At 40.4% G+C, this 24,130-nt stretch overlaps 1 protein-coding gene across 2 annotated transcripts in view; it reads left to right on the forward strand.

Moving 5' to 3' along the window:
- The window catches only part of C4H1orf198 (chromosome 4 C1orf198 homolog), a 43,618-nt gene extending 20,916 nt beyond the window's left edge, over window positions 1-22,702 (forward strand). For both annotated transcript variants that reach the window (XM_075862840.1, XM_075862839.1), the window contains 2 exons: window positions 9,687-10,301; window positions 15,683-22,702. In XM_075862840.1, coding sequence (XP_075718955.1) covers window positions 9,687-10,301; window positions 15,683-15,739 — 672 coding nt within the window. In that variant the 3' untranslated portion in view covers window positions 15,740-22,702. The remainder of the gene's footprint in view (window positions 1-9,686; window positions 10,302-15,682) is intronic.
- The last annotated feature ends 1,428 nt before the right edge of the window (window positions 22,703-24,130 follow it).

Here is a 24,130-nt window from a genome sequence, read left to right on the forward strand (position 1 = left end):
GGACACGCAGCCATGGGAGCGTCAGGAGAGGTGAGTAAAGTATTTTCCTTTTTTTCCACTGCAGAAAATACGCCAGAATATACGTACCAAACTAAGCACAATTTAGTGCGTATATTACAGCGAATTCCCTGCGGTTTCTCTGTCGGATTTGCTGCAGAATTTTCAACAGCGTATACGACCCATATGAACTTACCCTAAAGTTTTTATATCGAAGGTAAATTTTAAAGCAAATTTGAACGATGTATTCTGCAGCCTGTGAACATACCCTTACCGCAGCGGGGTCAAACCTGTGGCTTTACAGCTGAGGCAAAACTACAACACAGAGCATGCTCTGACAGCCACAGGTTGGGGACCACAGCATTACAAGCATACTAACATTTTCTCCCAGTCTTCATCTCTCTGTACTGTTAGCCAGATGCTTAAATCTTTGCTTGATGCGCAGCTTTCAGAAGAGTGTTTTTTTTTAAAGTGCCTGCAGAAGACCACAGAAATAGCAGCCATTGTAAAATGGAACAGATCAACACAGCATGCACCTCCTGCAGTTAAGGTCCCATAAGGCCCCATTCACACGAGCGTGAATAACGTCCGTGTACTTCGCATGGAAATCGCGCGCATCACACAGACCCATTGATTTCAATGGGGCCGTTCACACATTCGTGAGTTTTCACGCAGCGAGAGTCCGCTGTTTGAAACTCACTGCATGTCCTATATTGGTGCGTTTTCACGCACCTATGCGCCCATTGAAGTCTTTGGGTGCGTGAAAACCACGCACTGCACACGGATGCACATCCATGTGCAATGCATGATTTGCGCATCTATTCAATTGAAAATATAAAAAAAAAGATGTGCTTTGCCAGTGTGTGAATGACGCATGCCACTCGCAAAGCACACTGATGCATAACGCAACACACACGGACCAGATTCACACGTGTTTTTCACGCGCCTGAATCTGAAACGCTCGTGTGAATGAGGCCTAACTTGTAGGACAACAGTGTTAACCCACTAGGGTTTTTCACTAAAGCATGCATAGTCCGTGTAGGGTCAGGGCAATATTTTTGTGATGGAGGTGGCTAAATATGGTGGTTTATAGTGGTTCATGGAGGAGGTTGCTTAATATGAAATCTTTTTGCATTACGCTCTTTATGTTTTTATTAGAAATGCTTTTACATAGCGAGCCCTGAGTGCACCGCACAAGATGTTGGTATGTGGAAGTTTATATATTCACATTCCAATCTGGTGTCTGTCATTTGTTTTGAAAATTCTTACTCTTTAGCAGACAATACCATTTTAACCTCTAATACCTCATCATAACATATGTTTCTGAGCATTTCTATTTTTGGCTTTTGGCACTTTGGCTGTGATCCATTGAATCTGAAAGGTTAGGCGCATCCTAAAGTCCATTTCTTAATCTCCGGGTCCAGCTTTTGGCAGATCCCCACAGTAAAAGCCTCATCCATATCTGATGGGCATTGTAGTTTCAGTGCTGGTATTTGGCACTTACCTGCCTGACTCACCCAGCACTGATTCCAGCCTTTCCTGAAGAGCCTAATTCCTAATTCCAATGCACTATTCCATGCCAAAAATTGAAAGATTTTCATGTGTTTGTTGGTTTTGGTTCTGTGAGTTTCACCAAAGAGTATAGCACTAGAGATACGAGTAGGGATTAATGAAACTGGCAGTTTTTGGTGTTGCATGCCTGTGACCAGCACTAGATAATGACAGAACATTACTGCACAGTTTACACAGCTTGGTTCTGGAGCAGTCGGTTCTGCATAGCTGGACACTTTCCATTCTCCAATCATATCTTGGGGATTTCTTCAGAATTTAGATATTTGTGGGGCCGAGCTTAGCACTTCACTTGCCAGGAATGGAATTGATCCTCTTTCTCCCACATCCTTTTTGCTCTGAGCGGCACATAGCATTTGATACCTGCACTTATACTCCTAAATCTACTTCCTCGCTTTGACTGACCCCTTTTGGACTGGTAGGGTATGTTCACACGCTTAGCAAAAAACGTCTGAAAATACAGAGCTGTTTTCAAGGGAAAACCGCTCCTGATTTTCAGACAGCTTTTGAGCAACTCGCGTTTTTTGCTGAGTTTTTTACGGCCGTTTTTGGAGCTGTTTTCAATACATTCTATGGAAAAATGGCTCCAAAAACGTCCCAAGAATTGTCCTGCACTTCTTTTGACGAGCCGTCATTTTACGCGCCGTATTTTGACAGCGACGCGTAAAATAAAGGCTCATGGGAACAGAACATCGTAAAACCCATTACAGGCAATCGGCAGATGTTTGCAGGCGTAATGGAGACGTTTTTTCAGGCGTAATTCGAGGCGTAAACTGCCTGAATTACGTATGAAAATAGGTTGTGTGAACATACCCTTACAGCTAAGATTGCCTACCTTGGGATGATACAGCAGTCATTCCGCCTCCCCTCGCGCAGCTGACCATCATCTCTCCACAACCATCCGAGGGCATCCAGCTGTCTCTAGGCTGCATCTGAACTGCAGAGTGCCTCTGGTGCCCGCCCGCATCCCCTATTGGGCTCTGTGACAAATATATTTTTCGGTCGGAGACTACCTGTAAGTTGGGGCCTACATCACTGCCCAGTACCTGGGGTCCATTCACAGTGCAGCAGCTTGTCCAGCACTTCCGGTACCTACCACATCAACTTGGCTCCATGACTCTACTCCCCATCTGCCGAGGGAACCCGGCACTTCTCCAGATTCAATGCCTCATATGTTGGAGCCGCTATCGATCAACCGCTGGACAGGCGGTTGTTGTTACCACCAAGAAGGCCTGACCTTGGGACCAGGCTACAATAAGAAACAGGTACTTTGCCACTTTGTTGTCCCCTTTCCAGGATTCCAGGAGATTAGTCAGAGACACTTGTTATCATACTTACTCATCCATCTCTGCTGGGGTTTTATATTAATAAAACCCATCTCCTCCTGAGAGAGGCCTGATAAGGATCGTTTGCTCCATTTGCCAAAGGAGCAGAGTGTTGGACTTCAGCCATGGCTAAGAGTAGGGGCAAGCCCGCAGGGCCTAGAAAGCTGATAACATATTTTTCTGGAATGGGGCCCATACCGGATGGCACCATTAGCACAGATACGGACATGACGGGGCACTGCTTTGTCACCCGGCTCCTCTGCCCCATCGAGATCTAACACTCCTCCACATTTTTCTCTGATGACAGCTTCATCTCCTCACAAACATTGAGATCAGGGTAAACGACCACCAGAGTTATCCCCTTCAGCCTCTCCCTTGAGTAGGGGACCTGCTAATAAAAAAAGTGCCTCAACTCCTGGGAATGAATTGTGTACTCCCCCAGATTTAGAGAGCTATGATTTTGAATGCTATCCATCCGCATTCACCCCTATCACGGAGGATACTCTGAAATGCATGCTGGTAATCCTTCAAAACAACATATCTAGGCGGGTCTCTACATTGGCCAATAACTTTCAAACAAATATCGATGCCATTGGTAAAAGGTCAGACCACCTGGAGCGCAAAATGGCAGAATTTTATTTTCTGTTGCCCACAATGAACTTGTGGAGGTACATAATGCCTTGGAGGAGGAAGTTCAATGGCCCAAATCTAAAGTGGCGGATGCGGAGGATTGGGCCAGACGAAATAACATTAAAGTTAGAGCAGTACCAGAAGGTGTGTCATTTTCTGATTTTGCTGATTATCTCACACTACTGTTTAAGACTTTACTTCCAATTCTGTTGAAATTGGATCTCGCGCTCGACCGAGCCCATCGCATCCCCAAACCCAAATCTGCTCCGGACCAGGTTCCCAGAGATATTTTGGTTAGGCTCCATTTCTATCTTATAAAAGAACGTTTGATGTTTGAAGATCGGATGTGGGGTTGCCTCCCAGACCCATATAACAATGAGGCACTCTACCCATATTTATCAGCCACTAATTTACAAGCCCGTAGGCAATTTTCTCCAATTACCCAAGCATTGCAGGACACTCACATAATGTACAAGTGGAGTAAAACTCCTGATATCCAGAAATGGCACTATGATGGTATTATTCTCTTCTGGAAAAGTGGAAAATTCTCCAGCAGAACTCTACATCCCCCAGCTCCGAGGCTCCTGCTTCATCTTGACTTTCAGAAGAATTGTACATGGCTGGACTACATCGTCAGGAAGTAACACCTAAACTATATATCTGTATCAGCAGGTCTGCCTGATGTTATTTTCTTATACTGAGCACAAGCTTCTATAATTTTTTTCCTCCCCCTGATTTTACGGTGCGCTAGGACTTTTTCTTTGCCCTTCCTTTGTTCGTAACATGCTTTGCTTAAATATTTTTTATTTTGTTTGTACTTTCTTTCTGTTTTTCCTGCAGGAATAAATTGTCACAGTCACTTTGCTTACTAGTGGAAACCATATGCTGTTATATATTGTACTTTGCCAGCTTTTGTGTTGGACCCTTCACACCTCCATCCCGCTACTCCTCCTTTGCCATCACGCCTGTAACTATTTTCTCCATTAATGCTCATAAAGTAGTTTTTTGTAGAAGGAAGTCCGCACTTTAAAGTGTAATGTGCTTCTATTTCAGGAAACGCACTTTCCGAAATTAAAAACTACCTTTACCAATAAAGCTTTTCCTCATATTTTTATGTCCTCCACCACTGCTAAACGGAAGGGAGTGCTCAATGCAAATTAATAACACAGTGGCTTTTGCACTTAAAAAAATTGTGTCGGACCCAATGGGTCATTTCCTCATTTTGACATGTGACATTAATAATGTATGTACACGTTAGTTAAAGTTTATTTTCCTAACTCCAGACAGTCCTAACTCCAGACAGTGGAGATTTTTTTTCCCAAATTGTCACTAAAATGTGAGGAAATTAAACAAGGCTGTCTTATTGTTGCAGGTGACTTTAATACTATATTTGATAGGGATCAAGATACAGCCACTTTTGGTAGACAAGATGATCTTCTCGCTCTGAAAATCTCAAAAGAGGGGTTGTTTGATGAGTGGAGGTGTCAGTACGGCACACAATGTGACTTTACCTTTATTCACTTCCTATTCAGTCTTATTTTCTCATTGATTTCTATTTGACAGACAAGAATACACTCCTCCTTTCACAGTCATCCATGGCCTGACCACTCCTCCATATACATTATAGTTGAGGAAATCTTTAGCTTTGCCCCATCCCAGTGCCAGCTTAATGGTTACATTTTTATCTCATTCTGACTATTATCAGAGACTTAAAGATGCTCTGCTATCTAGCTAGCTGATGCTGTGCCTGGGGACTCCACAACTTCTGCCCACGTCACTGTCCATATATGAGCAGTACTGGAATCCAGGAGCAGAGCATCAGCTGATGTTCTCTTCGGGGACTGCAGGCTGCCGACGTCATTGTCCATATATGGACAGTGACAATGACGTGGGCATAAATTGTGGAGTCCCCAGACAGAGCATCAGCTGATGCTTTGTTCGTGGACTGCAGCAATCAAAACCCCTGAATTTACCAAATATGGACGTCGGGAGGAGGGCTGCAGTCCCGAGCAAAGCGCTAGCTGATGCTCTGCTCGGGACTCAAGCAATAGGCAATGCGACAGCCCCTTGCGGTCATGTTCACGAACAGCACATGAAGCAAGAGCTGTCACGTGGGGCCATGTCAGAGTGTCATGATTATTAGAAAAGCTCCAGCACTTCCTGAATAATTCATGAGGTTTGAACTGCAGCATTTAGTACAGAATGTTTAATTAAAGAATATTAGGAAGTTACTTAGTTTCACATAAATATATTATTGCATTTCAATTTTTGGTCCCCGGATAACCCATTTAACTCCCCTTCGATATTGAACCCTCACTCCTTGTGGAATTATCATAAGGCATTCATGAGAGGTATCCTCATACAAGCTTGTGCTCAAGCCAAGCGTGCTTTTGAAAAGATGTTACTGAAACCATTGTTAAAATTTCCCAGCTGTAAGCTCTGAATAAACGATCACAGACCTTCTGTGGCTTCGTCTACATTTGCGAACTATTCTGTCATCCAAATTTGACACCCTACTTAAAAAATTCCAGTTAAACTCTTACATGCATAATAACAGGGTAGGGGCCCACCTAGCTCGCAGGATTAAACAAACCACAAGCAAATCTAGGATTGCTTATGTAAAAGGTGATGGGGGAGGGAACATAGTGGATCCAAGACAAATAGCAGAGCAATTTCGCTCCTATTATGAGCATTTGTACAATTTGTCTTCAGATCCCAGAACATACCAGCCATCCCAACATAAGATTACCTCCTTCCTTTAGTGAACCTCCCTACGTTTATCTCATCCACTCTTGATAATCTATCTGGCCCAATTACTTCTGCAGAGATTTCAAAGGCCATTTCCTCCACATTATAAGTGCCCTATATTGTACATGATGTGATCGGCGCTGTAATGTAGATTACTGCAGTGTTTTTTTATTTAGAAAACCGATCATTTTTGACGGAGTTATGACCTATATTAGCTTTATGCTAATGAGTTTCTTAATGAACAACTGGGCGTGTTTTTATTTTTGGCCAAGTAGGCGTTGTACAGGAGTGTATGACGCTGACCAATCAGCGACATACACTTCTCTCCATTCATTTACACAGCACATAGCGATATAGCCACATATGCAGCCACATAAACACACTATAACGTTACTGCAGTGTTTTGACAATGAATATATATTACCTCCAGCCAGGACGTGATGTGTATTCAGAATCCTGTCACTTCTGTAGCGTCTCTGTGATATTTACAGCAAGGCAAGGCAAAAATTAGTATTTTTGCAATATGTTTATTCAAGGCGGCAATGCGTCACCGGCTTTCTTTCTCATCCCTCTCCCCCCTAAAGGTTTTCATCTGGTTTGTGTATATTTGAGTACCATATGGCTAGTTCCTGTACAGGATTACAGCTCCAAATTCTTTAATTTATGTATGCACATGCCTTGCTTCTTTTTTTGTGTCACAGGATATTATTGTAGTTCTGCAAATTCTTGTGTAAGGGTAAGGCCACACGAAGCGGCCCTGACACGGTTGCAACGCGGCTAAAAACCGCGCCGGCACCATGTTCGGTTTGGCTGTCAAACAGCCTGTTAGCGCGGGTAAACTGTCCCTTTATCCGCAAAATCGTGCGGCCATAAATTAATACACCCTTTATGGCCGCACGATTTTGCAAATTACAACAACTTACCTCCTATTCATTCTCTATGGCAGCGCCGGAAAAAGCCGAACACTGCACTAGGCTATATCCAGCGCTCCCATAGAGAATGAATGGAGCGGCAGTGCGTATGAGTATGTAACCGGAATACCCCTTAACAAGGTATTTGTTAGTTGCTCCTACATAGTGCCAGCGCGGTTGTTAGCCCCGTTGCGACCGTGTCAGGGCCGCTCAGAGTGGCCGTACCCTTAGAGTTCTCACTGTTTTACTTTTTTGAAAATTGCTAATAAAAAGTTAATTTTAAAAAAAGAATTTAGGACTTCGTCTTCATAGGCACAAGTGTTATTTTTAGCATGTGAGCAGTGTGCACCCTATATTTAAGTCTACGGTAATAGTGAAGTAGAAGATGGTTGGATAAAGCTCGATCATGATATAAATAAGGAACGTCTCCATTTAAGCTGATTCTTAGGGTATGTTCCAATGATTAACAAAATACGTCTGAAAATACGGAGAGGTTTTCAAGGGAAAACAGCTCCGGATTTTCAGACGTTTTTTGAGCAACTCACATTTTTCGTGGCGTTTTTTACGGTTGTTTTTGGAGCGGTTTTCAATAGTCTATGAGAAAACGGCTCCAAAAACGTCCCAAGAAGTATCCTGCACTTCTTTTGACGAGCCGTCATCTTACGCGCTGTATTTTGACAGCGACGCGTAAAATGAGAGCTCCTCTGCACAGAACATCGTAAGACCCATTGCAAGCAATGGGCAGATGTTTGCCGACGTATTGGAGCCATCTTTTCAGGCGTAATTCGAGGCGTAAAACGCCTCCATTACGTTTGAAAAGAGGTCGTGTGCACATACCCTTCTAGTAGATTTATGCCTGACAACTCTTCTTTACCAGCTGTAGTTGTTAGGCAGTGTATCCCTAGCAACCAGTTTGGCTCAAATGACTCATCTATTCAGCTCAAAGCTGTCAGCAGAGGAGGGGAAGGAAGCTTTGCATGCACTATTGCGGTACCATTCTCCATCTCATGTTATTAATCCGATTTGTCTGAAATTAATAAATGGAGAGTCTTTTTAATCCCATGCATTCTGACAAATGAGGCTCGTTACATGCTAGTTTGTGTTTTAAAACCTATGTGTGTTATATACATAAGTTTCTATTCATAATTTTCTATTACTCATGCAAACATTTACAGTGGGTCTCTGGAGGTTCCTTCTTTAAAATATCTATTTTTACAGCTGGTATGGCAGAGAATAATACTTTTATTTATAGCAACATGAATCTAGGCAAAAATATTTTCCGAAGAAAAGCAATGTAGGAAAGTTCATAAAGTGCAGAATCTCTTTCCTTTTCTAGTGTTGACAGTACACCTTGTCTTACATGCTATTTGAAATAAACATAACTAAAGTTTTAGCAATGGTGGTTTTCAACTTGCTGACCCTACAGAAACATATTAGAGAATTTTCAAAATCGCTATTCTCATTTTCTGCCTTTATCTCCCAAAGATTTTGTTGAAAGGTACTTAAAAGCAGTCTCTGGGGCTGCCTGTGACATGGGGGAAAACTAACTAAGGCCCCATGCACACGGACGTGCCCATTGCGTGCTACGGGCAAAAAACACAGCGAAATACGCTTTAAATAAACGGGAAGGTGTCCGTGGACAATAAAAGTGAATGGGTCTGTAATTGTGGACCATAATTGCGGTCCGCAATTACAGACAAGATTTACGGTCGTGTGCATGGGGCCTTATTAAGTAACTTACTAACAAAGCAGTGCATGGCTATGGAATTAAAATGTAGGAATTCTACATTTTCTGCGTTTTGACACAGGCACAGGGACAGCTATATAAACAGCTCCACATATACATTATAACTAAAGCTTTATCATTGCTTTATATTGTATGCCTTTAATAATCTTGGTGTTTTAACGCCTCACTATTTTTTAGATCTCTGCTTGCTGTCAGTGAATGACACCATTCTTGTTTTTATTCAGAGGCACAAAACTAGGTCAGTGTTTAGCATGGGGCTAAACACTGGATATCACACGAAAGCTTCATTAGCAACGGTTGTGTGCCACTTTCAGTCATGTGACTTGTGTGCACGTTTTATTGTTTTTACTGGGGTATTGGGGTCATTTGATATACGTTTGCTTTTTTCTGAAGGGTTTGACTCTCCGCCGACCAGCCGTTTTAAGCTGTTTTGTTCATACTTGCACACGCCGTTACATTCATAGCTCACTTTACTTGAGTGGGATAACGCTGCAAAACCTTGCACAACTGCTAAGAAAGTAACGTAGTGTGCAATACTGTAGGGGCCGCATCACTCGTACGAACCCTGTGGAGGTGAGCTTGGACCTCCGCCAATCCAATATTGATTGCCTATCATTCATGTAAAGGTTTAATGAATTGACTAGTGTTATTGGGATTGGCATAGCAAGCAAAGGTCTAAACTTTTTAAAATTATTGGATAGTAACAACCTGTTTTGCTATTATTATTGTTCAGTTTCTTTTTAATCTTTTTCTCAATAGAGTCAGATGGAATTCAGCATTGCCTCATTGTCTGCTCAAGAACCAGCAAGCGCTATTGTACAGAGTGAGCAGAAGCAAACCCCCAAATCTGCCAATCAAACCAACCAAATGAAGACTCCCCTTGGAAATTCAGCTGCCAAGCCACCTCCGGTAATGAGGACACCTAGTTGTGATGGGTCAACACCAGTCCGAAAAGAAGAAGAGTCAGCCTTTTGGAAAATAAGCATGGAACGCTCTAGAGTTGAAGGTTCACAATCAGAATTTCAGTCTTTAACACCCAGTCAAATAAAATCCTTAGAAAAAGGAGAGAAGCCACTTCCCATCTATTGTAGACAAGATTCCTTCCAGAAGGAGAAGCAAGTTACAAAGTTGGAGAAACCCGACAAGTCTCTTGTGTCTGAAAAGCCATCTGTGGTCACTAAGCAGCCAAAGACAACCAATCCAAGTATTGCTTCTTTACCTTTGGAAACTCCTAGACCGAGGGAAACTTCTGTCAGCACTTTAGATGATGTCTTTCTTCCAGAACCACCAGCACGAATGCAGACAGTGACAGCAACCAGTACGGAACCTGAAACCGATGGGGCTTGTTCAACAACACCTCAGCTGTTCTCACAGGTTGGTGTTCGTTTGGAATTTATGTTGATCTGGTCCATAGTATTTAGTCATAACATTTTCTGCTTTTCGACTTGACAAGACAGTGAAAACCAGGTCTTCTGCTAAAACCTGAAAGTGCTTACACCTCACTTCCGTCTGATAATACAGGGGAAAATCATGCAGCAATTTGGTGAGGATGGGTACACTTGAAATATAAAGATTATTAGTGACTTTTATGGTTTTCATTGCTGGATTTTCTGTAAATATAAGTTTAAATACGGTTTCTTAGGTGAATGAAAATGGTGATAAGCTAGATAAGTCTAAAGACCGATACACAGATAGGTTTCCCTTTATGGTGTCCATCTAGCTTATATACAAAACTATCAGTGCATTATTACCAGTGATTACCCGAATCATAACCTTTTAAAGGGGTTTATCATATTGGACATTTATTGCATATCCACAGGAAATGCTATAAGTGTCTGATAGATGCGGGTCCCACCTTTTGGACCCGCATCTTTCACTAGAAAGGTGCCCCCTGACCCCGTCCCATCTTCTCTTGCTCCCAAGGCTCTCTGGCCACTTTATTGATGAGGTGACTGAAAAGCATTGAGAGCAATAGAAGGTAGGACGAAGGTCTGGGGGCCCTGTTCTAGAGATAGGTGCCTATCCCAGAGGTGAGACCCGTATCTATCTGACATTTATGGCAAATCCTGTAAATGTGCCATAACTGTCTAAGGTGGGAAAACCCGGGTCAGATTTTTGGATGAGCATAAGGGGGCAATCATCTGTGGGCTTCTGCCACTTAAAGGCCGCCACTACCCTGACCCCCTTAATCTAAACTTGCATCATAGAGCCAGCAAAATTATAGTAAAAGCTTTTTTTGGTGCAGAATTTTAGTTCCACAAAATGGCTGTCATGTGTATATGTGTATTTTATAACATATATAACTCGATGAAACTAAATGTGTTACTAGGTAGGCTCAAAATGTTAGAGCAGTATGCCATAGGTGACAGATCAGGAAACATAACAATGCTGTGGAAACACAATGTTCATGATATACATTCTGCATATTACCGAATGGCCAGATTATCATAGCAAATTTGCCATCTGTTCAGTATGGCTATAACTGGTGTGTGTACATTCCGCTGTCACAACATTCATGGTCCTTGAAATCTAATTTTCTTTAGGTCTGTTGTCTACACAATAAATAAATACAGAGCTAAATACAATTGTCTGGGCTAATTGGCAAACCTGCCTGTTGGAAGGAAATGACAATTCATAATTGGCAGATATAACTTCAAACACTGGGAACATAATTGTTTCATAGGCTAGTCTTGATAACGACAAAAGAGTAAAATGCGCCCAATTTATTTAGAGCCGCATAAATTAGGAGATAAATTAGAAACAACATCTACGCCAGCTATAATTTACGTGAGTTTCTGGTGTAAATTATGATAAATGTGTCAGGCCACAGGGGCCCCACCCCTTACACTAAGCCACACCTTTTTTAAGGAAAGGGGTGTGAGCGGTGGACACAGCACAAAAGTTACAATTTGTGCAACTTTTGTGCCGTTTGCAACTACTCTATGCCAGAACACTGGAGTAGAAGGGTTGATAAATTTCCACCAATGATTCTAATCTCCTGCCAATGCCGATTAGCAAGCAATGTAGTCTTGCTGACTGTTCAGTAAATTAAATGTTACATCTGTCCAAATATTTCTCTTCTCCCAAGATTTAATTTATATTCGTGGATTTCTTGCCCAGGGACTGAATTTATATATATTATATAAAAAACAGCATTTTACCTCAAACCCTGGAACTGAATAGAGAACAAAACAGAAAATTTTTAAAAAATAGCGAAAAAAATTCTCAGCAATTCCTCTATTGCTCGCCTTGTTTTTTTTAGATCCTATGTAGCCTCGTATTGCGATTAAAATTGATAAATATATAAAGAAATCTGCTCTGTGTCCCGAGAGATCATCCGCTTTCCCATCCTCACAATCCTGTGTCTAACTATAAAACAACTGGCTGTAGCATGAGCCTCCCCATTGGCCCTGTCTGCAGTAGATTGTTAAGCCTTTGCATCTTGACTAAGCCCCACCCGCTCAGCCATTTACCAGCTGAAAATGAAACAGATCAGCAGGAAATTAACCCCTGTGTTCTCTGCAGGATTTCTGCAGTACTGTTTGTTTTAAGAACATGCAGAAAATCCTGTAGACCGACAAATACTGTGGACAAGTATATCTCCTGTTTACATTTATCATCCATTTCTAGGCTTAGTGTTCCTTTAAAAAATGGCAATTTTAACCTCTTTCAATGGCACAAAATATGATTTGTTTGATAAAATATCATTAATTTTTAATGACTAAGCAACTGACTGAAATGTATTGGCAGACATTTTTCCCATTGGAATTACTTTATTGTTGCTTTAGTTTAAAGGAATACTATCATTAGAAAATAATTCATCAACTTAGATTTGATTGGTATTGGGGTTAGATTTTGTGTCAGAGGCACACAGGAGCTGCTGTCTGCCGAGCCGTCAATATGACACTAGGTGTCCCTGCCTCCCCGCGGGGATACTGTCCTGAACTGCGTCATGTTTTCAGTACGGGACAGCAGTCCCGCGGGGAAGCAGGGAACCTAGTGTCATACATAACTATGAAGCTAGGAGCCCGGCTCCTTGAACTGTGTTCGGTCTGGGAAATGTGGCCGACAACCGGTCCATATATCACGGACCGAACAGGGTCGTGTTCATGAGGCCTTAGGTGTTGTTGGCACACACTTTTTTTTTAAATCTAATCCATATTAAATATGACCTTATTTTCCCAAAGTCTCTCTGGTTTCAGTGGTAGGAATCTTAATGGGAATTTGTTATAATACAATGACCTCTCGTTTAAATTAAGTCTTTATAGTTTTTAAGAATTTTTGGTGATTTTTATTTTCGATGTTTTCACTCTGGCCACTGAGCCTCACAATAGACTGACGCTTCCTGTTCTGTAGAGATCACGTCTAAGCAGTCATCTCATTATCATCACAAGCAGGATTACAAAAAATGTGAAATCAGACAGCACTCCAAAAGTAAAAGTGATCCTTATATTCCCACATGCTATGTTTTAGCTCAGTGTGAGCTTTTCTCAGGCATTACCCACCTACTTATAAGTCTTTTGATCTAGTGCTGCTGATATCCATTGAACAGGCAGGATTAAAATGAAAGGTAACACCTAAATATAGATAGCACAGGATCCACCATCGATAATAGGTAATGGAGACAACTCAGCTCCTCACCCTCCTTACTGAATAACCTCTGCACAGCTTACAGAGCAGGCCTAGATAACTCCCCCATAGAAGTCAATGGGTCCCCTCCTGTTTACAGTTTTCTATGGTCCATGTTGCTGCTGTAAAGAATATCTCTAAATGCTGTTAAAGGGAATGTGTCGCTAGTTAAACAGTTAGTATATAAATGATTACACATTGTTCTAATTTTTTCACAAGTCAGGAAATATTCTAAATTAGATTCTAATTTATAACATTTCCATGTGCTGGTCACTAGGGGGAGCAATTCCCAAAATTGCAACATTGGCATGTGGTAAAGCAACCTCATTGCTTTATGCTGCAAAATTGGAGAAGACACACTCGCTTTATTGTCCTCAAACAATCCCCCCTCCTTTATCCTGGCTAGTGCCAGGAGAAAGGAGGGGGTTGAATGTTCAAACCTCCTACAGTGTGCCGCCATTTTTTGAGCGAATGCACAGTGTAGGAGGATTAGATACAGTGGTAATCAGACAGTATAACACTAACATACACACACACATCACATACACAAACATAACTTACCTGCTCCTGCTGTCGCCGCCGTCACTGCCTCCGCTCTTAGTCCTTGCGTCTGAACATATGGCCGGAAGCCGCGACCGGAAGTAGTCGTCTTACTGTCCGGCCGCGGCCTCCGGTCCACATGAAAATGGCGCCGGATGTCACTCTGCCGAAGACCTTCCTTTTGGTCTATGTGGGAGCGGCGCATGCGCCGTTCCCACACGGACGGCGTACGCTATAGTGAATGGAACGTCTCCCGTTCGCATTCTCTATGGGGATGTATGTGCCGTATTCCATCTCTGTATGTGTCGTTAATCGACACATACAGAGATGAAAAAGAAAATGGCAGCCCCCATAGAGAAGTAAAAGAAAGAAAAAAAAAAGTACAACACAAAAACACAAATAAATAAAACGTATTTTAATGACATACTAAAAGCAATAACAATTTAAAGGGGTTTTCCTATCAGGGACATTTATGACATATCCACAGGATATAATCCTAAAAATAAAATATTTGAAGCAGCACAAATCCCGATATCAGGAGCAGTGTCACGCTGTAAGATCAGACAAACCCAGTCTGACGTAATGTAATCCTCAGAAAAAGCGTGGTTGAACAGCAGCACACGTCTCCCAAATTTCAATCAATATGTTCTTTTATTGGTCAAACATCCAGTAAAAAATGGCAACGTTTCGACCCGTGACAAGTGGAGGTTCTTTCTCAAGCCTAACAATATGTCTAACAGTGTGAGTTTAAATAGGGAAGTATAGAACATCACATGGTGCAAGTAATCCAATCAAGACATCAGCACGTCATAGAGAAACTCTAGAGAAAGACCCTCCACTTGTCACGGGTCGAAACGTTGCCATTTTTTACTGGATGTTTGACCAATAAAAGAACATATTGATTGAAATTTGGGAGAAGTGTGTTGCTGTTCAACCACGCTTTTTCTGAGGATATCCACAGGATATGTCATAAATGTCAGATAAATGCGGGTCTCATCTCTGGGACTCCTGCCTCCTGGCTATATAGTCGGGTGTTACAAAAACAGGGTTTAGAGGGCCCCGTTCTAGAGATAGGTGCGGGTCCCAGATGTGGGACCCGCATCTATCGGACATTTATGACATATCCTGTGAATATGTCATAAATGTCCCTGATGGGAAAACCCCTTCAACAGCACATCAGGCAAGATGGCTGCTCCATAGTCATGTACAGAAAATATAATAAAAAATATTAAATCAGATTAGAAAAAAAAGATTATGTTCCACTATCTGGTTTTAATTAGAAAAAAATATATAGGTGATAAATTCTCTTTTACAAAAATGCTGTATAAGCATAATCGTTCCTTGGGAGGACAGGTGACACACAGGCTGACCTGATAGAGGATGTTCTCTTCTTGCTGTATTCACCAACATGTCCCATTTCCAGGTGACTTGTTTTTGATATTACTGTTTTTGGACTTGTCTTTTGGATATTCTTTGATTTGCGAATATACAAAACCAGTTTCAGTACTCCAAAGGTTCTAGCTGTCCAAATGTCAATGAATCCTCTAATCAGTCCCATTTCTAACACAATTCTCCTTCCCTTACAGATAAACACTAGCAGTGCACTATTGAAGACCGGATTTGATTTTCTTGACAACTGGTAACAAGGCTCATCATTGGTGTTCGAATCTGTTGGGAGACCCATGCTTATTGCTTTCTTTATAAGATGGTTTTATTGTAAACTGCAAACTCTTCCTATGTGGCTCTTTGTAAGACTAGAATTATAATTTTCTATATTTTTGTGATGCATTTGTTAGTTGAATCTTTATATACTGTTTTGGTGAAGTTAAGCGGGTGGATTTATCAATGGCTATATGCCAGCATTATGGCGTAAAAAAAACCCCACAAATAATGCGACACCATATTTGGCCCATAATTTGCAACATTTGCTGTTCTACGCCTGGCTCTTTTTAAAAAAAAAAATGTGGGCGGGTCCTAGGCTAAGGGGTGGGCCCGACAGATTAATTATAATTTACGCCAGAAACTGCTTTCAGGTGGTGTAAGTTTCTCTTTCTTTCCCACGGAGCGCCAGAGATCTGTCTAAAAGTCGTACACCTCTTAATGAATTAGGTACATTTTACTCCAGCGCTATTCAGATTAAGACAGTCTTAATAATTTCACCCCCTACGTCTTTTTTTAAAGGTGCCTATACTATGCTTGTATTCTATTTTCCTATAAGGGTTAAGAAAGTCAATTTATTACACTATTGCTTTTGAAATGACACTAAAACCAAAAATGCCTATACATTAATCTAAGTATGCTACCTGATATTAGTATTGTTGGACTTGTCTTTGTGGTTTAATTAATCTCACATCATCATTTCTAGATGGACCAAAAAATTGTGTAATCATAGGTCAAATATTTCCAAATCTGTAGAATTACGTCCCCTGTGCTTAGCCAAACTCTCATAATATATATTTGTTTTAGTTTTGATGAACAATGTACGGTTACACTACATGGTGAGATGTTACTTACTGTAAGATGTTGTAATAAGTATTGTGTTAAATAGAATCTGTCAGAAGTTTTGAGCCCTCAAAACTGCAGAGAGCGCTATATAGAGGAGGGGAAGGCAGCGTAACAATACCTGTTGTATCGGTCATGCAAGTGAAGTGGCATGACCTAGAAATCAATGTTTTCATTTCCCCGATGCCACAATCGCAAGTGCCACTGAGGCGGTACCTTGATGTTCCAAGTGCTCCAGGCTCTCCTCACTGAATGCGGCCCGACCCTCTCCTCTGATTGACAGCTCTAGTGGTCTCCTGATTGGATGTTAAAGCCGTTATTTAGAGCGGAGAGTGGTACTTGCGACCGCGGCACCAGAGGCATTAAACTTTGATTTCTCGGCCATGCAACTTGCATGACCGACACAACAGGTATTGTTACACTGCCCTTTCCCTCCTTTATATATAGCGCTGTCAGCAATTTTGAAGGGCTCAAAGCTGCTGCCAGATTTCATTTAATGGGTTCCATCAGGTTTTCCTTTTTTTTTTACAACATAAATAGCGCAGTCATCAGTGCTTTCATTGCCGTCAAAAATACCAGAACCCAGACAGACTCTATTAAAGTCAAGTATATACTTGAAAACTGATCCAGCATAGCTGTCGTGGCTCATTTATAAACAGAAGCCATGACACTAGTGTGAATAGAGCTTTACCTTACGCCACATTAGGGGTCAAGTCACATGCTTTAAAAGAGTCCCGATTTTTTTAGCTAATTGATGATATGCACCTTGTCTATATTTCTTTCAGACATCTAAGTAAAGATTTTTCACAATATTAAAAAAAAACAACTTTCCAATATACATACATTTTAAATTTGGCACCATTTGCATGCTACTTGTCAGCAAATTACCCCACCTAGTGGTCATTGGTTTGTGATCACATTTTGCCAAGTGTCATACCAACATGTCACCGAGGTGGCCAGCAGTGACATAATACAGCACTGGACAACACCGTGATGACAAATAGAAATAGCAGGAAACCGGGTGTCCACCAGCAGAGGAACGCTGCTGAATTTTTGAAGTACTGTATATTGTAAAGTATTTTATTTATTTTTTTAATATCGTAAACATGTAGAAACCTGTTCTCCGGTGTCTAAAGACTTCCTTAATGGGTTATATTGGACAGGAAGCTTCAGAGGTAATGAAATATTTTCTTCTAGTTACAAGACACAGAAACCTCAGCAGCTTTCATGTTTGTGTGATATCACACTAGTATCTTGAACAAACTACACGGGCTCTGTAATATATTTTATATGATAAAACTGAGGTTGAATTGTTTTATGTAACCTTATTTGTTTTCCCCCACATTCTTTATGGACTACATTTATATATTGCACAATGAAAAGTATTTTGTTACATTGTCATTTATCATCTCATATGATAAAGATATACGTTTGTTCAATATAGACCTACTAAATATATAATATGTGTGTGAGTATATAGATATTAGTACATGACAATAAATGTCTTTGTACACTGCTAAATCTAATTTTAGAGGAATAGGAGTGTTATGTACCATATGACCTTGAACAGGATTCTATGTCTTTTCCCTTTGGATTATATTCAACGTGACCGCAGTATAAAATCGGTTTGGCAAAGTTGGCGTAGATTTAGTTATCACCTACCCCATTTCTGTAAAAAGATACGATGGTAATGCTTATCCCACCCCAGCTTTCATGTACTGCAAAAATAAAATGTACTGTGGTCATCAATTTGAAATACAAATAATAGAGGCATCAATATATTTAGACATATATTGCGATATTGTTTTTCATGCATTGGTACTGTGTGCACAGGGTCCAGATCCGGGGTATCTAGTACCCGTCTCTAGATATAGACATTCTCTAGATATGGGTTGAACTCTTTTACTCCGATGAGCAAAGTCCATTGTTAATATGACAACTGACTTTGTGGATTGTGTTATACTTAATTATCCACATAACAAAAATGAAAAGAAATGAAATTATCTGCATAAAACTCCATTCCTGTTATTGCATGATTAGCTTTTTATTGTGCTAATAGTGAAATACTACTCAGTAGTACGGTTTTCTAAAACAACAAACTTATTTTTGTTAAAACCAAGTAGTTTAAATATTTGTACCATTTGTTAAACGGGTTGTCAGGTTTTTAAAATATATTTACTAAAAACCTAAGTGGGGACTTTTGAATAAATAGGGGAGGTCTCATATTCAGGACCATCATACACCATATAGGACAAAACTATTGACACACCTGCAGAAGCTTTTATGACATCCCATCCTGTAACCTGTCATTTACAGGGTAATCTCACGAGATTACGCTTGCTCTGCTGTAACTACCACAGAAACAGTAACGAAGTGCAGGGATTGTGAATAGACATCCTGTGGAATGTCTATTCACTTCAGTATCGTTAATGTGTTAGTATAAGACAGCACATACTAATCTAAAAGGATCCCTATGCGCTGACTAAATGAATGGAGAGGAGTGCATGACACTGATTGGTCAGCGTCATACACTCCTCTGTACAACGCCCACTTGGTCAATAGTAAAACACGCCCAGTTGTCCATTGAGAAACTCACTAGCATAAATCTAAAATCGCTAATAACGTAGTGAAAATAGATCGTTTTTTTTAAATAAAAAGCATTACTGTCACCTACATTACAGCGCCCATCTCCTTATATAGGAGATAGGGCATTTATAATGTGGTGACAGAGTCTCTTTAATATGGAGTTGATCCCCCTTTGCAGCTTAAACAGCTTTCACTTTTCTGAGAAGGCTTTCTAAAAGATTTTGGAGTGTGTCTGTGGGAAGTTCTTCTACACCAAACTCACCCAACGATGCCTTTATGGACCTTGCTTTGTGCACTGGGGCACAGACATTCTGGAACAGAAAAGGCCTTCCCCAAACTGTTCCCACAAAGTTGGAAACATACAAATGTCCAAAATGTCTTGGATTGCTAAAGCATTAAGATTTCCCTTCACTGGAACTATGGGGGTTGGACCAACCCCTAAAAACAACTCCATAGCATTGTCCCTCCTCCACCAAACTTACAGTTGGCTCAATGCAGACAGGCAGGTAACGTTCTCCTGGCATTCACCAAACCCGGACTCGTCTATTGGACTGCCAGATAGAGCAGCGTGATTCATCACTCCACAGAACACATTTCCACTGCTCCAGAGTCCAGTGGTGGCGTGCTTTACACCACATCTTCTGACGCTTGGCATTGTGCTTGATGTAAGACTTGCATGCAGATTCACGCCCATGGAAACCCATGCCATGAAGCTCCTGGCGCACAGTTTTGTGCTGATGTTAATGCCAGAGGAGGTTTTGCAGTTATTAAGTCAGCAGAGCATTGGTGACTTTTATGCACTATGCACCTCAGCGACTCCGCTCTATAACTTTACGTGGTCTGACACTTTGTGACTGTAATGCAAAATTTTCCATGCAGTTTTGCTTCAGGGGAATTGAACACTTGCTGATGAGTTACCTCACAGATTACAGCGGATACCAACAGCGGGATACCCTGTGATCAGCACACTGTCGAGGGACACCTCTCCCGAAAATGCCACAAACAATTAAAACAATCAAAAACAGGAAATTGAACAAGACTAAATGTGTTTTTCGAGTTTATAAAAAATGTGGTTGGGGGATACAATAAAATAAAATAAGACCTTTACTTCCCCAAAAGATCCCCTGGCCTCAGTGGTCCCATGCCGTATACCTTCTGAGGCCAGTAAATGGCTGCAGCCATGTAATCAAACCTCTGCGGGAGCACCCAATTGGCTGCGCTGGGGGATCTGTCGGCAGAGTAATGCCTCTTTATCTTGTTTTATTGCGTTCTCTCCTCGGCCACATGTTTTATGAACTCGGAAAACCCCTTTAAGATATATCTGTAACTGAAACACAGTGGCAAATTATAACATTTTAACCTAAACAAGTTTTTTCTTCATCTTCCATAAGTCAGTGCAAAGCTTGGACATTGCGACAGACTGTATCTGTATAGATTCTTCTATTCTACAATTTTGTTCACTTACCGCCTTAAATCTCAACCCTTGATTTAATTTCTTACTTTTTATTCAATTTAATATTTGATTAAACCTTCTATTGCATGTTACTTTTTAAGTCTACTTCTTCGTACAGTAGATAAGCAACAGTTCAGCATACATACAGTTTGTAATATTTTTAGATTTCCTGGATCTGCTTTTTAACCCTACCTGTGCCCGTTTCATTATGGCAGTCTCTATATTAATCTTAATAGGATTAGGTCTCAGGTCTTCATCCGTTTACCTGATTAACAATTTGCACACACAGAATGCATTTTGTGTTTCATAGGGATTAATTGTCTCTACTCCCAGCATAAATTATGACGTAATCCCGTTTAACTCTGCTGCAGAACAGATACTATTTGATACACTACTCTCATTTAGATCTGTCAGTCGCATACTTTTTATATCTTTAAGCGGTTTTATATTCATTGTTTATATGGCATATAACATACACAAACCTATTATGAGCAGAATCATTATTTTTTGGAGGGTTTATAGGCATTTCTTTATAGTATATGTCAATATTTTATTCTTACTCTGTGTACATATTTGCCTTAAACCATGAGACGATATTTGTCAGCAGTTTTATATCTGCAATTCTATCAATATTATCCTTGTTTGTTACACCTTTACTTGCTGTATTAGTGATATATTAAACGTTACATACACTTAATGTTTTATAGTGTTGCTTAGTGGCTCTAGATTTACATTTTCTAGTTGTGTATTTATTAATGTCTGTTAACCATTTGTGATTTATTAAAATGAACGGAGTGGCAAATGTCTTGTGATTGGGTATTTTTCCTAATGTGTTCTAGATTAATACAGTACACCAGTTTTGTAAATTGCGACAAATGCTGTAATATCTGGGTAATTGCACAAGAGTGCGCGGTCCCAAACCGCCTTCATGTAAAATTTAATGGAAGACGGCCATTAATGGCGATACTGTGTGCAGTCATCTTTGTAAGAATGGAACAGCGGGATCACTGAAGTGGACGACAACACTGTTGACTGTCACAATACAACCGCATTTCTTGGCATGCCTAATAAAGACCACACATTTTGAGCATCTTGTTACTATGCATGAAGAACATTGTAGGACCATGCACTATTATCAATTACTCGATACCACTACAAATATTGTGGCTAGCATTAATCTCCGTTTCTACTAAACAAGCTTTTGTAAGCTTCTGCATATGTGTTTGTGAAACATTAACTAGGTAGAAGTCGTTCGTAATATCAGGGGTAAATTTTATCTTTTTTTGGAATCGAGCTGGGTCTCTCCAACCTGACTTTCCAAAAGCCTAAATATTCCTGGACAGTCCATAAATAAGCACCTCCCAAAAAAAAAGACCTTTGATGTTTAAAGGCTATGTATATTTTTGCAACCATTTTATTTTATCGTTCCAGTGCATCTGACTTAAAAAATGAAACAACTTTGTCAATAGTCTTCAATAAAAGTATCCTACGGTTTTCTGTTTACAGCTTCTATGCACGGCTTCTTTGTTGTCTCTATGGTTACATACTACAAATAAACCCTATGTAACCTGATCCCGCAAATATGTTTTAAGTAGAAGAGTGGGCAGATGGAAGGGGAGTAACACATGACTGCAGGATCAGACTACACAAAAGTTTTGTGGTCTGTAACCATAGAGACACATCAGTCTGTATAGGAGCTGTATACACAAATGGTATATTTTTAAGCTAAACTATTTGCAAAGTTGTTTATTTTTTTATTTTAGATGCATAACAGGCCTACAGTATACCTATACTTTGCATATATGTATTCTCTGGTCAATGAATCCATACTGATTTGCTAGTGTAAAGTATTGCAGATCTCTGGAAGCTAAAATTATGTTACATAGCATTTCATTGTAACCAGAATCTCTTTGCTGTATGTTTTTTGTTACTGGGAGTTAGCAGCAGGCCATGAACTGTCTGTTTGCTCCTGACTTCATGCCGTTGGGTCTTGAAGTTTATGGAATTCTTGACATATTTTATATTGTAAACATTAATATTTTAATAAAGTCTGGAATATTCAGAATTTTCTTGAACTATTTATTTATTTATTTACAAAAAAAAGGTAGAAATGAAAGGGAATTAGGATATTAAAGGGTGTATTGAATTGTATCATTTAAAAATGTTCGTAAAACATTATGGTATATTGATTGTTAATTTTTACATTTGTTTTGTTTCCTGTCTCCTTTACAGTTCAAAAGCTTAATTGATTTTGTTAATCTTTCTTTTTCACTTTGATAAAAGTATGGCCTTTGTATTATATCATATAAGGATCTCTTAAAGGGAATGTGTTGCCAGCAAAACATGTTTTTGTTTTTTTTAATTAAACATTTAGTGTGTAGGTGATTAAACATTGTTCACATTTTTTTCACGAGTCAGGAAATATTATAAATTAGATTCTAATTTATAATATTTCCCATTGCTGGTCACTAGATGGAGCTATTCCCAAAATTGCAGCATTGCATGTGGTAAAGCAACCACATTGCTTTTTGCTGCAAAATTGGGAAAAAAGCACTCGCTCTAGTGAGCTCTGAGAATCCCCCCCTCCTTTATCCTGTGTGTCGCCATTTTTTGAGCTAACACACAGTGTAGTAGGTTTACATACAGTAGTAAACACACACAAACACGAACATACATAGAAATCTCTTACCTGCTCCTGCCGCCGCGGCTCCCTCCGGCCCGTCCGCTCCGTCTGCTGCCGCTGGTCCAAGTGCACAAGTCCGGAAGCCGCGACCGGAAGTAGTAATCTTACTGTCCGGCCGCGACTTCCGGTCCACAGGAAAATGGCGCCGGACGGCGCGCATTTCAAATTGGACTGTGTGGGAGCGGCGCATGCGCAGTTCCCACACAGACGGCGTACACAGAAGTGGATGGAACGGGACCCGTTCACAGTCCCTATGGGACTGTGGCTGCCGTATTCCATGTCTGTATGTGTCGTTAATCGACACATACAGAAATGGAAAAAAAAATGGCAGCCCCCATAGGGAAGAAAAAGTGTAAAAATAAGAAAAAGTAAAACACAAACACACAAATAAATATAAACGTTTTTAATAAAGCACTAACATCTTTAACATATTAAAAAAAAATTTGTGATGACACTGTTCCTTTAAGTTTGTTTTTTTTGGCCTTCATTTCGATCAACGCAACAGGATCTGTCACTAGTTTATTAATGCCCTATCTCCCAACTAATCTAATAGGCGCTATGATGCTGATAACTACAATGTATTTTTTTTTTCAAAAACGTTTATTATTTTCAAAGTTATGTGCTTTTTTTTCTAAATATGCTAATTTGGCTATAATTGCCAAATGTGAGGTTACTCTTTCTTTTCACTCTGGGCAGTGTAATGTTTTCTGTATGACGCTGTCCAATCAGCGTCATACAGTTCTGCTCTTCTCAGCTAGCAACACAGCGTGATCATATAGTATACAGCTTCCATTCCTGACTGTGTTTGAA

This window comes from Rhinoderma darwinii, chromosome 4, assembly GCF_050947455.1.
Source record: "Rhinoderma darwinii isolate aRhiDar2 chromosome 4, aRhiDar2.hap1, whole genome shotgun sequence".
NCBI classification, from domain to species: domain Eukaryota; kingdom Metazoa; phylum Chordata; class Amphibia; order Anura; family Rhinodermatidae; genus Rhinoderma; species Rhinoderma darwinii.